The sequence below is a fragment of the Condylura cristata genome, unplaced genomic scaffold, assembly GCF_000260355.1.
Source record: "Condylura cristata isolate star-nosed mole 26May11 unplaced genomic scaffold, ConCri1.0 scaffold00012, whole genome shotgun sequence".
In the NCBI taxonomy this organism is placed as follows: Eukaryota; Metazoa; Chordata; class Mammalia; order Eulipotyphla; family Talpidae; genus Condylura; species Condylura cristata.
In genome coordinates, this window is record NW_004567113.1 from 8,559,414 (window position 1) to 8,574,650 (window position 15,237).

The following is a 15,237-nucleotide window of genomic DNA, read 5'->3' on the forward strand; positions in this document are numbered from 1 at the left end:
ACCCTGCAGAAAGCTGTAGCCGAGTGGATGCTCACTGCTCAAGCAGGGCTCAGCAGCTCTCCCTGCCTGAGAGTCCATCCTCTGCACGCACACAGACACATTACACATCTATCACAGACCTGCACACACACACACACACACACACACACACACTTTTTTACTACAGTGAAATGCACATAATCATTTACCATCAATGAGCAACTTAGTGGCCTTGAGTATATTCACATTGTTGTACAACCACCACTTCGACTTAATTCACTTTCATAAACATATTCTTAGGTAAATAGTCCATAGAATGATTCAAAGCTGTGTAGAATATGTAAAGTAGCCATGTATAGAAGAAATATAAAATTTTAAGAGAGATTGAGTTTCTTATTAAAATAATTCTCAGTTTATAAGAGAATTCTCAAAGTTTATAAGGATTTGTTGAAATGAGTATTCTCATGCATTGGTGATAATGTAAACTGGTATAGTTCATTAGCAAAATCAATTTAGCAAAATTATCTATCAACAGGTTCAAAATGACATACACTAATTTCACCCTTGGGACCCTATCATTAAAAAGTAATTTTAAAGTCAAACAAAGCTCTATATACAGAAGATATTTGATACGGCCTAAATAAAAATGAAAAGGAATAAAATGGAAAAGGAAATTTAAAAAAGTACATAGACTCAAGCCGACTAGTGAAAGAATACAAACTATATATTCACATAACAGACTGTGCTGCCATTACTACGGGTGTCCATGGGGGCTGTGTAATAACAATGAAAATATAAATATTGTCTCAACCTAAACTTAATAATTCTGACATATAACATCATACAGTGTGCTTTTAACTTTGTCAACTTTGTATTTTAAAAACTGCACTATCTGCCTGAAAGGAAGATAACAAACTTTGCCTTCATTTTGTCAACCTGGTAGAAAAGGGGTAGGAAACCCTGCAGCCCCAGGTTGGTCTCTAGGAGGCGATGTGCTGGAGCACACAGAATAGAAGCTCCTGCTCAGACCACCTAGCTCTGGCTTTGAATCTTGACATTCTGTGTAATCTGTGAAAAGTGATATGCCTCTCTGTGTCTTGGTTTCTTCGTCTGTCAAGTGGGGAAGACATGTGAAATACTTAGAAGAGTGCCTGATACATGGTAAACCTCTAGAAATCTTAACTGCATTTTAGTAACCTGCTACTTCTGCAATGGCACAGTGCAAACAAAATGTAGATTTTAAAGATAACATCTCTCACATCCAGAGAGAGCACAGTCTTACACAGAAAGACTGTTACAGAGTATAACTCCACGAAAAAGGCAATTTCTGGGTTGCCTGCCCCACAAGGTCAAAACCGCAGACTTAGCAACTTCCTGCTTCAAAGGAAGGGTGCTGCTGAGTGGGAAAGGACTTGGAAGGAAGGAACCTAGAAGAGAGGAAGAGGTACGTGGAGCAGAGACACATGAATAAGAAGGTTGTTTGCTTCTCAGCTTTGAAAGAGCACAAGGACTTGGAGGACATGGAAGAAACATGGGTCGGAGACACAAGTGGAGGCTGAAAATGGCAAACTTTCTCTGGGTGGATCCATATTTGATTTGGCTTTATCCCAGACTTGCCTGGCCACTCTGGCCCCTTTCTTCTGGTTCCCCACCAGAAGGTGCCTTAGATTGTGGCAAATTTTCAGGCCTCGGTGGCCCCACTTTGGGCCAATCCTGTATGGCTGGGCATTTACCTATGGGCAATGGAGAATTTTGGGTGTTTTCTTAGGAAACTATTACTCTTTCCTCTCTCCGTATGCACATTATTCAATTAAGTTTCTTTTCACACTAAGTGCATGCTTTATTATATGTGGCGGATGACAGAACTTCTTTAATGCATGCAAGTTTGGGTCTCCTAGGGTACCCTCACTCTGCACCTAACAAATGAGGTCTGCCAGCAGTCTTCATTTCAGTAGATCTTACGGAGGCAGAAATGCTTGTCATGTATAAATTGTATTCTTAGCTTCTTTCTATGAATCCCTGTGGAGCATTCAACTTAAAGCAGGCATTTCTCACTGTGTGGTCTTTTTGCTATTCTCTCGCTCTACCCTGCCTTCTGCTTTTTTCATATAGGAAAAATAGAGCAAGGTTTTAAACTGCATTTAATTTGATTACATTAAAATGATACAACTGGAGGAATCTGGAATGATATGAGAGTTTTTTCACTAATGTTAATAACATCGTATTTAGAGTGTGAGAAGTAGTTAGCTATGGATAGTCATCTAATATAGTATTATCCAAATGTGACAGCCAGCTGTGGCAAGTATTAACTCTGATGAGGCCACCAAGAGTCACCCACACACAGATGTTCTTTAACCTGGGTGCTTACAACTCATTTGACTCTGCAACTCTCTGAAGGATAAAAGTAATTTTAAACCAAATAGAATGTAATAAATCATGGATAAAGATCTGGTACCCTTCTGGCATTTTCTTACAAGGCAATGATGACAGCAAGTATCTTATGTTAACTCACCAAGAAGAGCTTTAATGACAGCAGCATTTGTGTAATAAGTGCCCAAATCCAGCATGTGTTATCTATCCCTAGAGCTCTGGCGCTTTCTCACATTGATCACATGACAAGGACCCCAACAATGAAATTGTAAACAATCTTTGTTTACCAGAGTCTCAACATGTCTTATGAATAAAATTTCTGCTTTTTGAAAGATACAAGAAAATAAAATTCATGCATGTATTTCTGCTTGTCCCTAACCAGGACAGTGATACTAAGTGACCTTACCAGGTGTTCAGAAGTCTATATAACACATAACTCTGTGCAGCACCAGGCTCCTAGTGTGTCACCAAACACAGAGGTGGGTACAAACAGCCTCCAGCTGTGCAGATGGACTCCCACGCACTCACTGAGTGCAAAAGCCCAGGAAAGCCCATACCTAACTCATCCCGACAGAAAAGTCGCCCCTAGTTTAATCTCAAATACACTGTGTTGGCAACTTTAAAATATGAATCTTCCTCTGCATAATAGCAGTTAAAAATAGTATCACTCTTTACATACTAAGGGTTGGAAACTTTTGAAAATATTTTTTTAGAAAGCCATGGGGACAGAACAATGGAATCTTGTATTCCATTGTATTCAAGTAAAAGAATAATATGGGCTCCCTTCGTATTACTCCCTTGAGTTTATATATTGCCTTCCTTTTAAAAATCATGTATGTGGGTCCTCCCTGGTGGTGCAGAGGGTTAGGATGCAGCACTGCAAGCTAGTACAGCCATTGCAGTGTGAGTTCGATCCCCAGCCCCAGAGGTGATCTGCATGGCAAGTGGACCTCTCCTGTCTCCCCTGCTCTCCCCTCAACAGTGTACTTCATCAGTCTGCCTGTTCTGCTCCTCGTTCTGTCGCTAGTGGAACCCTCTCACCTCCCCTGCACCTCTGGCTTGTACCCCAGCTTTGTATGCATAAATAAATAAATCTTTAAAAAAAAATCATGTACGCTGTCAAAATATCCACTGGAAAATGCTGTGAAGAATTAACCCTCTACAAAGTTAGATAAAAGGAACTCACATGCCTTATAAACAAAAGCACACTCTCTTCACCAATTCTGACACCACCTGAAGGTTTCAGCAATGTCCACACAGAAAGAGTGGAGAAGGCGAAAAAGGTCAAGAAAGAAAGTGTACTATGGTCCCACTTCTATCATGCAGCTGTTTTGCTCAAAATTCAATACTGGCTTCTTATTACCTGCCAACTGTCAGTCATCTACAGTTGAAATCTAGCAAAGCAAGTGTGGAGACATCCAATCAGCCTTCACAGCCTGCCCCCTTGAAGTATTCATGCCTGCTCACTCTTCCATCCACTACTGTTTTTGCTGGAAATAACAACCAGAATTCAACCACCCCTTTACTGCCTCCTTTCCCTTTTTTGTCACATCATCTTAGTACCCAAATCTTTGACTGTCCAACCTCGCTCTATTCCATGTCTATCCTGCAGATGCACCAGCCCAGTGGATTGTTCTGAATGCCTTCAGATTCAAGCAATTATTTCTTCATATTTCACTAGGGTTCATGTAAGAACGCTACACCCCAAACTATTACATTTCCATGCCCTGCAAAGTTTGCTCCTCAACTACTAAGTCAGTTCAAATGCTGCTTCAAAGAAATGTCTACTGGATAAAGTAAGAGAGTGAAAGTGACAGGGAGAGAAATGCGGAGAGAGAGAAAAATTCAGACCCCAAAGAAAAGAGCAGAGCTAAAAAGTACTCTCAGAGAAAACAACTGCACAGATATGAAAGATGCTCTGTCCCAACAACTGCCTCAGAGACACACTGTGAAGAGCTGCACATGCATTGCCAGTGCATGTGTCCCTCCCTAGGGCACCCGCAAGCCGGCCGCTGTGAGCACTCAACAGAGTATGGATCATTCTAAAAGCTCCCTCTCCTCAGGCTCCCTGCTGTGCCCACTGTTGCTTCTAACAAACGATGTACACGTTATCTTATCTGAAACCTGATGCAAAGCTCAGACAGCCTTTGAAAGACTAAAGGGTACCCATGTAGCTCAGTGCATATGCATAAATACCATAAAACTATCACCTAAACTAGCAGAGAACGGAAACCATCTGGGCCAACAAATCCACTTTATGACTTGTTCTACATGTCCCAACTCTATCTCACTTTTAAAACGTACATCATTTTGTGTTAACTAATGTTAAATATATAAAGAACGGACAGTGCTTTTAGCTTTAAGAGCATCTTATCAAGTAAGAGCTTTGGTTCAATGTGGACTTGAAATAAAATTAGCCTCTATACTAGGTTCCTAGAGTTAAAGAGTTTCATTGTCTGAATCCTTGTTGGGCACTTGGAAGCTTCTGCAAACTTCATGTGACCCTGGGATCACAGCACATACTTTCCCTAAAGCCGAGGCGCCCTGGAAAGTTCACATCAGAAAAAGTCTGCTGAAGGTTACATTAGACCATATTGGCTTCTATTTACTTCTAAAAATGTAAAAGGATAAAGGAAGATATATGTCAGTTTCTCTGTCATTCCTAATTTCAAAAGAGATTTATAGGAGAGAGCCAAAGCAGATCACTCAGAGTAAATGTCATAAGAACTCCATATGCATTTTTGCAACTATCACAGTAGAAGACAAGAGCCGAAAGTGAATTAGTTTTAATTTCCCAACACATTTACAAATAGCATCCAACTTCTCTACAGCTGTAATTTTTTCCCACAGATGAAATGAAAACTTTCTTCGCGAAAGATGTCCCTTACTCACAACTCTCCCAGCAGATTGCAACCCTCTCACCTTCCTCTACCAACCTCTATTGCATTTCTTTAAACCAAGAAGCTTTAACAGTTATCAAAGTGCCTAAAGCCTCATTTCATGAATCTACTTCCTATCCTAAATACCTAGGACCAAATAAATACATAGTGCCAGTTATCTCTAAAATAGAGATCAACCATGTCCCAAATCAAGTTCCGTTAAGGTCTTGACAACCCCACTGTGATTGCACCCACACTCTATTCACACACTAGTCCCCACAACGCAGGTCTCATCATTCTCTATCATGTATCAAACTTGAGAATTCCAATTCCCACTAGTCTCTGGGCCAAAAATACCCCACCCCCTCACCTGTATCACTCAGTACCTGCTGAAAGCACTGTAGGCCCTCACCCACTGGCTCCATGGCACTGACCTATCAATGACACCTACCATGCATGCCACATTCACTGGCACTGACCCTCCAATCCTCCAATAACTTCTCAGGGGTTAAAGTTAAATATTTCCTATACCCAGCAACATGTCTGACACCAGTGTCATGTCTGACACTAAGTGTTTGCAAATGGAGTTAATCTGCAGACTGCCAGCAGGCATATTGATAATTTAATACAAACGCAAACAAAAAAATCATTTTTTTCTCCTCTAAACTGACATCACACAGACTGCTAATTATCCTTAAAAATCAAACATACTGGGCCCTCCCTGGTGGCGCAGCGGGTTAAAGCACAGCACTAAGAAGCTAAAGCCACTCCAGCATGAGTTCGATCCCCGCCCCAGAGGTGACTCACATGGCGCGGCAGACCTCTCCTAACCCACCCGCTGTTCCCCTCAGCAGTGTACTTCGTCGAGCTGCCTGTACTGCTCCCCACTCTGTCTCTGGTGAATCCTTTCACTGCTCCTGCATCTCTGGCCTGTACCCCAGTTCTGTATGCATAAATAAATAAATAATCTTAAAAAAAAAACCATACATACTTACATTAACTGTCATGAGACAGGGAAAGTAAATTTGAAGCCTATGTTGCAAATTCTTAAGCAGTAAAATAACAGTAGTAGTAAGCAGTAACAGCAATTTCATTTACTCAGCACATATGTTTGAGTATTTTTGTGCCATGCACTATGCTGGATACTGAGTTCAGCATGTCAACATGCTTTCCCATGCATTATCTCACATGGGCCCTCCCTGGAGGTGCAACAGGTTAAAGTGCAGCACTGTAAAGCTATCAGCAGTCTCTTCCCCATGAGTTCAATCCCTGACCAGGGAGCTGACCCACATGGTGCAGCAGACCTCTCCTGACCTGCCCACTTCTCCCCTCAGCAGTGTATTTCACTCAACCTGCCAGCCTGTTCTGCTCCCCACTCTGTCTCTGGTGAACCCTCTCACACCCATACCTCTAGCCTATACCCCAGTTCTGTATGTATAAATAAATAAATCTTTTCAAAAAAAAAATTATCTCATGTTATTCTCATAAATGCCCTATGAGGTAGGCAGGGTAGTTATCATAACCCCCAACTTACAAATGAGAAACTGAGATAAAAAAATTTTCATGACTTGCTCATAGCCACAGTCAGTGAGAGAGAGATGGAGAACTAGAACAGCAGTCTCTGAGCCCAGGTGTGGAACTTACTACGAAACATTCAAGAGCTGCAAATTCTTGCTCTATGAACCTTACTTCCTATGTAGAAAAATTAAAGCATAACTTCAGTATTAATATTAACAGGGAAAATGCAGAGAAGTAAGGCAAGAACAGCTGTAACAGTTCAAGGTCAGTACTGACCTGTTGTCCTTGCACACAGTCACTTTGTCTCCCCCAGGGATTAGTTTCTTCTGTTCAACCACTCCATAGCTTTCTCGACAAATCTATATTTAAGGAGGAAAAAGAGAGACATTTCAATTTTGTTTATCACATACTTTCTTAGAAATCAAGTGATCAAAAGAAGCTGTAAAACAAGAAGGGTTTAATAACTACTTACTACTCTAGAAAATTCTTGGGAAGAGGGAGAGAGTCTAAGTTTGAAAACATCTGCTCCTCAAAAAATACCTTTATTGTAAGACATAAGAGTTGCTAGTACATTCGGTCAAAGAAAAATGACACGAGCTCTAAAAAAAAGCTATGTGTTAAAATTAGAAAATTAATGCATCAATATTTTCTTGGGTATAGCTATTAACCATTCATTCATTTGTTCAACAAATTCATTGAGTTCCTATGATAATAAAGGCAATATGACAAATTATTTGGCTCAGAGAAGCCCCTGGATTTTTTTCTTTAATTTGAAAAAAAAAATTAATAAAAAGTTAATTATTGGCCCTCCCTGGTGGCGCAGCAGGTTAAAGCACAGCACTAAGAAGCTAAAACCACTTCAGCACGAGTTCAATCCCTGCCCCGGAGAAGATCCACATGGCGTGGCAGACCTCTCCTGACCCACCCGCTGCTCCCCTCAGCAGTGTACTTCGTCAGTCGGCCTGTTCTGCTCCCCCATCTGTCTCTGGTGAACTTTCAGCACCCCTGAACTTCTGGCCTGTACCCCAGTTCTGTATGCATAAATAAAAAATAAATCTTTTAAAAAAAGTTAATTATCACTTGTATGAATGATGAAAGATGTAATCATAGTCATAATAAGGCATAGAAATCCTTACTGTGAAGTTGAGGCAGAAAGTCTCCTCAATATCTTCACCAGGATAATCTAAGAGTGCTTGAAGACTCCTAATCAGAGAATCACAGAGAAAGAAAAAGAGTTAAACCAGACATTACAATAGTGTTTCCATGTCAGTCACATACCCAGGCTGTTAGCAAGGCAAAACTTCATAGGAATATTTATATTTACAGGAATATTCTAGAATAAACAAATTGAGACTGAAAGAAAATCATATTACCAATAGGTTGGGAAGAAATAGGACAGTAACATTTAACATCATTAATTGTTCTTTTTTCCTACTGGATTTATGACATACTTGTGTTCTTTTCACCCTGATACTGCATCAAAATAGAAACATGTGGAGGTGCCCCCACCACAGCCCACTTCAGAATGGCTTCATCTATTTGCATTAGTTAGAACAATCCTTGCATAATAAAAAAGCCACTTAGGAATACTAAAGGCTTATTTGTTCATACAAGGAGCTCTAGACGGTAAAAGATACTCTGTTATCAGTCATGCTATCAAACACTGGAACACCTACTCCGAAAAAGTATGTTCTTCCCAGCAATGGCTATAACCAAGTTTTCAAAAGACATTCTTATAACTAAACATCATCACACTTTCTTCTTTAGTGAAATCGCAGTCTGACAGTTCCATTAAGTATTGCCCAGAGGCTCTCCCTTGTGGCACAGTGGGTTAAAGCACAGCACTAAGAAGCTAAAGCCATTTCAGCACGAGTTCGATCCTTGCCCAGGAGGAGATCCACATGGTGAGGCAGACCTCTCCTGACCTGCCTGCTGCTCCCCTCAGCAGTGTGCTTCATTCATCTGCCTGTTCTGCTCCCCAATCTGTCTCTGGTAATGCCTCTCACTGCCCCTGCACCGCTAGCCTGTATCCCAGTTCTGTATGCATAAATAAATAAATCTTAAAAAAAAAAAATATTGCCCAGAAAGGCAATTCTCTACTACCAGTTAACCAGCCAAAATCATTACTTACGCTGCATCATCCTTAGCCAGGCTGGCAGAGCAAATAGCACACACCTCTCTCAGTCTAGTCTCTTCTTTCACTTACCAAAAAATTAACACTACCTGGATTGCCTCTGTCATGGTTTATTATTCCTTCTCAATTTCCTCTTCCTCTCTGTGCCTCCATCCTTCCCACCCTCCCCTTTTTGGTTCAGCAAAGGTGTTCTATACAGGCGGTGTGACAGTCTCATTTCCAGTGGGCATCTTGCAGACTACCCCCCTTTCATCTTAAAATCAGCCTGCTGGCTCCTTAAAAAGAGGGTGTTCTGGGCCCTCCCTGGTGGCGCAATGGGTTAAAGTACAGCACTGAGAAGCTAAAGTCACTTCAGCATGAGTTCAACCCATGCCTGCCTCAGAGGTGACCACGTGGCGCAGCAGACCTCTCCTGACCTGCCTGCTGCTCCCCTCAGCAGTGTACTTCGTCAGTCAGCCTGTTCTGCTCCCCGCTGTCTCTGGTGAAGTCTCTCACCGGCCCTGCACCTCTGGCCTGTATCCCCACTTCTGTATGTACACATAAATAAATCTTTAAAAAAAAAAAAAAAAAGAGGGTGTTCTTCCTGTTGAAGCCAAAGATTTATTCTTTTTATAGAAAGCCAAGCATATCGTGTCTTTTTATATATTTGATCCTATAATACCTAAAACCAATACAGAGAAACTCAGAATAAAAGGCATTTTAAGAGCGAGAAAGAAAGTAACATAAAAACATGGCTCCACTACTTTGGAAAACACTGCAAAAATTCCTTAAAAGGCTAAACACTATTCCCAAGTGACCCAGTAATTCCATTCTAGGCACATACCCAAAAGGAAGGGAAACTTACATCTACACAAAAACTTGTACAAGAATATCCACAGCAGCATTCTCCATAAACAGCCAAAATGTTAAAACATGCCAAACCTCAGATCCATCAACTATTAAATGGATAAATAAAATGTGACATATCCATACAACAGAATATTGTTCCTCAATAAAAAGAAATACTGATATGTTACACTATGCATGAACCTTGAAAACAAGTGTGGAAGAAGCCAGGCAGAAAGGACTACATTGTATGCCTGCATTTATATGAGCTATTCAGAATCAGAACTTTCCACCCACAGAAAGTAGATTAGTAGTTGCCAAGGGCTGGGGGATGAGGAGATTGAGACTGATGACAGGTTTCTTTTTCAGGTGATGAATGTATTCGAAAATTAATGGTGGTGATGCTGCTTAACTGGGAACACACTCCAAGTCACTGAACTGTACACTTTAACAGGGTAAGTAGTCTGGCATGTAATTTATATCTCAATTAACTCTCTTTTAAGGCAACCTTTTTGATTCTTCCTCCCTTTGTATATCTAGGTCATGAAAGTCTCAAAGACACCCCTTTTTACTCAGGCTAAGGAGAACAGTGGTTCTCTCGTATCACAGGGTAGCTATGGCATCTCTTCCTTTTTTTCTTCCCTTCTAGAGTGACTCAAAGCAAGTAGTTGTGCGTCTACCTATTAACCCAATAGCATATAACCACTTGGTTCTAGAAACTTAAACTTGTACTTGTGAGACTTTCAACTTTTAATCATCATGCCAGAAGCAGCCAGAGCAGTTCCCCACACCAAATGCCTCTCTTTATGCTGTGTACCTTCCTTCAGTGGGTGACAACTCTTTTAAGTCTTCCAAGCCAGGCTTCACGTTCAGTAACTTCTTGTAGAGAGCCAAGGGGAAGTGGAGGTCGACCACGGTGGAGTTGTAGATAGCTAGTCCACAGGTTATGCCAATCAAGTGGAACCAGTTGTGTTCTACAAAACACTTTCCATATATACACAAATGTGTTAAAAAGAAATGCAGCATTCTGGGTTCTCAAAACACTCTGCCATTCACCGTAAAACCTTCTGAAACAGGTAAACACCCTTGACAAAAGTTCAATTATCTCCAAAAAAAGACAATGTAGACAAAGTTAGGAGTCTGTTGTTAGTGATTCAAAGAACAACTTATGATTACCTACAGCAATTCTGTCCAACTGAACTTGCAGCAATGGTGAAAACTCTATTCTGTACTGTCCTGGGTGAATACTAGCATGTGAATACTGAGCACCCCAACAGTGGCCAGTACAAATGAGTAGATTAATCTCTAGCAATATTTAATCAAATCAAATTTAAAATTAAATAGACACTTATGGCAACCTGTTAGAACAGTGCAGAACTAGGGAGAAAATTCTGATAGAAAAAGAACTAACTTATAACCTGGTTGAAGTTAGAGCCTTTCAAAACTTAGCTCTTCAATTAAATTTTCAAAAAGTAAGTGTATGCATTTGTATAAGTATTCATATACAAACGATTGTTCTTATTAAAATAAGCCATGTCTGACCACCACTTTCCACATGTCATAAAAATGTCTTTCTCACTATGTTCTTTGTATGCTTGAAGGATAACAAGACTTGGATTTTATCTACTAGAAATGGGAATGGGGCTGGGGCTTTAGAAACAGGTAAAAAATGAAGATTGGATACATGATTTTTAAATTATCTTTGTTATGCCCCCCACTTTCTAAAGTCAGTGGATTTGTCTTACAATAAAAAGGAAATTTAATTCAATCAATTTGTTGAATTGTTAACATTACTAACTTACTGTATCTGAAAACCACAAGAGATTTGAATCCTGATAGTAGGTGAACATTCCATAGATGGGATTCAAAAGTTCTTTTAACAGCAAAAGAAAGAACTCCTTTGTGACACCACCAGCATCCACTGCTTCTTCACCATCAAAGATTACCTTAAAAAAAAGATTAATACGTCAGGGGAGATCTGGCACTTTATCTTACTATCATTTTTTGTTTTTAGCAAATTCTTTCCAAAGTCAGAACAAAAGAAGAGGCAACAGAGAACACACTGATGCCATGAAAACTGCAAGGTGTATCTGCTGATTATTAAGAGGGTATTAAAAGATACCAAACATTTTTAGTAGGCACTTCAAGGAGTTCAAAGGTAGTCAAAGTTTATCACAAGTCCACAGAAAGTTGACCAGGTAAGAGGAAAATAATTAGAGAAGATATTCCATTTTCAAAAAGTGAAATTTCATGAAAGGTAAATGTTCTGTAACATAGAGAAAAGGCAATTATGAATACGAGTAGAGAAACACTTTCTGGAAGAAACTTCTCTCAGTAGGTAAGTAACTGATTCCCATGAACAGGAGGGCTGTCTATAAGCAGGCAGAGATGTAAGTCTGTGAGGGAACTCGCCAGGCATGCTAAGTGTAACCACAGTAAACCAACAGACGAAACTCACTGAGACTTGTTATATGCCAAAGCCTAACCTCTACTAGCTTAATCCTCAGGACAGCCTATGTACAGGGATTACTATCATCATCCCCATTTTATAGGCAAGGGTTCAAGCACTGATTTAAAACAGTATTCTAAAATGCTTTTTATCTTTGTGGCTGTGTTCAAGGTTGCATGATGAGCATGCAGGATGAGCATGGAGGAGGGGACAGACAACGTACTTCAATAATACAGACAGCAGAAGACTTAATGAGTCTTTTACAAAGCAAGAATCAGTTCCTCTGAATTACTAATTTGAAAGTAGGGAGCAAAGGCAGCTCCCTGTCTTCATAATATCAAAAATACAGCCTAAAGTTGTAGAGAGAACTCCCAGGCAAATTAATGGGGTTTCTGCTACTCAAGGGGTATTTTGGAAAGGGCAGTATGCTGGAGACCAGCACTTCACTTATTATGTTTCAGAGACTGGAGTTTATAACAGGCTTGGAAATAGAGATATGGAAGTCTTCCAGAGGGAAAGAGGGATGGTTTAAAACAACTTCAAATAATTCACTAAATATTTACTGAACATCTACTTGTGTACAAAGCATTATGCTAAGCCCTAAGAATACAATCAGCAGTAGAAATGTACACTTTATATGAGGAAAGAAATTAATAATTTCAGAGTACTAGGAGTACCTGTCGTAATAGGGCAATAGTTTCTTTAATTATTCCAGTCTGTCCACACTCATTTTTTATTATCTTTCTCTTAAATTTCTTCCTTTATGTTGACTTGGTAGTTTCACCTCACTAAAGCTTTAGTTTTGCTTTTATTGGCTTGTTTTGGGTAGAATCCATGCAGGAATGTGAAAAACCGTAGATGCCTACAAAGCTCTATAATCCCTCAAATAATCCAGCATTTTTTTACTGTTTGGTGATTCTTATAAAATGAATGAAGAAAATGAATGGCTGCACTCTGCAATTTTAATAAGAACTGCTGCTGCATACGTGCTGTTTAAAGAAAACTCAGGAAGATGCTTAGAGGAATATACTGAAGGGCTCACTTTGAGAGGCTTTTTTAAATCAATGTCAGAATGAATGCTCAGTTCTCTCAGGGCGTCTCCAACGAGGTTGTTTCGGCGAACATGAAGTACCAGGAAGGGGCTTCTGGCCAGCAGAGGCTCCAAGGTGAGAAGCATGAAGACGTTCTGCAAGTTGGCTCCATTGACGGCCACCTGGAACAGCACATCCAAGAACACAGTCACTCAGAGGACCCTGGGAGTGGGGGCAGCAGACAGTTGTGATTTTGGGCCTGGGAGGGGGAGGGCGGAGGGAGCAACAGGCTCTCTGCAGTTCCATTTTGTTCCTTTTGTTTTCTGCTTAACAAATTGCAGTAGATGTTCTACTCATGTTTATACAAGCACAAATCTTTCTAATCTGAGCTCAAAGAGATTAACTGAAACAGTTTATAAATCATATGATCATTAAGGAGTTCCAGGAAAATGATTCAGAACAGCTGACTAAGACTAAAAGCTATCATACTAGAAGAAACTTGATGGGACTGGATAAAAACCATGACTTTTAAAATGCAGGAAAAACAACCAAGTAACCATTGGTTAAACATTGTTTATGCTTTGAAAAAAAGTCTGTTTTGTTTTTTTTTTCCTGGCAAACCTTTTAACTGTCATTTTCATAAACAGATCAGTGTCAAAACAGACATCAAAGGGACTGAGAAATTGAAAGATAAACACTAAGGGGGGTGGGGAGGAGAAATATGAAGTTCTATATCCACCAGGAGGAATTGGTAGATTTAGATTACCAATTCATAAATGAATTTGTAGGCACGTCAAAATCAATATATCGATCTTGTAGAACTTAAAACTCTGTAACTTAACTTTTTACCCAATAAAACTAACTTAGAACTACCAAGTTCCATATAATTATACCTCTTTCTCTGTATCAGTGCCTGCTGCCTGTATTGTACAGCTCTTGAACTAACAATGTTTTCACATTTTCAAATGGTTGAAAAACGTCAAAAGAATACTACTTCACACGTGATAATTACATAAATTGCAAACTTCAATATATATAAAGTTTACTGGAATATTCCCATGACCATGCATTTCTATATTGCCTATCACTCTCGTTAGTGTTATAAGAGCTGAAAAGTGACAGTGACAAAGACTGAAATACTGGGCAGCCCTTACTGAAAATGTTTGCCAACTACTGATCTATATAAATATGTGTTCATATGTGTTATAGGTGATATAAAATTGCTGAGAAAATATAGTTTTAAAAGTTATCATGGAGGGCCCTCCCTGGTGGCGCAGCAGGTTAAAGCACAACACTAAGAAGCTTAAGCCATTTCCTCATGAGTTCAATCCCCGCCTGCCCTGGAGGAGATCCACATGGCATGGCAGACCTCTCCTGACCCGCCCGCTGCTCCCCTCAGCAATGTACTTCATCTGTCTGTTCTGCTCCCCACTCTGTCTCTGGTGAATCCTCTCACCCTCCGCATGTCTGGCCTGTACCCCAGTTCTGTATGAATAAATAAATAAATTTAAAAAAAAAAAGTTCTCATGGAAATTGATCCAAATACACTTCTATAAGAATCAGGGAAGTTACAACTGCATGTAGAAAGAAACACAGAAGACAATGATTTTTAAAATATCATACCTGCATCTGTAATTCAGCATCAGTCTGCAACATTTTGGTCTTGGCTTGGGCATCAAAAATAAAAGGATAGGAACAAAGTGTCACAGCATCCTTGAATAAAACATATTATAGTAAGTAATAAGGTATTTCACAGAATATATGTCTAGAAAAATATATAAATTTTGAAAGGGTCATTTACCTGTATTATAGATGGTCTAGCCTTCTGTGTAAAAATAAAGAGAAAGTCTCTTAACTTGGGTTATAAAAACCAAATATTTTATCATCTATAAATGTAAAACACAAACAGCAAAACATATAACCTATCTGACTACTCAACCATCAAATGAACACTACTTAAAGAGCTGACTGAATTCTTGATGCAATAGAGCAGATGTTTTGATCGATACAGACTGAGAAAAGTAAAAACAATTAAAATATTTGACAGGTCAT

General features: G+C 39.7%; 1 protein-coding gene across 2 annotated transcripts in view; it reads right to left on the minus strand.

Moving 5' to 3' along the window:
• Window positions 1–15,237, minus strand: part of HERC3 (HECT and RLD domain containing E3 ubiquitin protein ligase 3) — a 98,749-nt gene that overhangs the window by 25,934 nt on the left and 57,578 nt on the right. Inside the window, exons 17-23 of one of the 2 annotated variants that reach the window (XM_012724196.1) lie at window positions 14,987–15,007; window positions 14,809–14,898; window positions 13,197–13,367; window positions 11,508–11,651; window positions 10,523–10,689; window positions 7,883–7,949; window positions 7,023–7,105 (exon numbers count right to left, since the gene is read on the minus strand). In XM_012724196.1, the coding sequence (XP_012579650.1) occupies window positions 7,023–7,105; window positions 7,883–7,949; window positions 10,523–10,689; window positions 11,508–11,651; window positions 13,197–13,367; window positions 14,809–14,898; window positions 14,987–15,007 (743 nt within the window). Of the gene's footprint in view, window positions 1–7,022; window positions 7,106–7,882; window positions 7,950–10,522; window positions 10,690–11,507; window positions 11,652–13,196; window positions 13,368–14,808; window positions 14,899–14,986; window positions 15,011–15,237 lie in introns of both variants that reach the window. The other variant, XM_004681128.2, reaches the window with a different exon arrangement.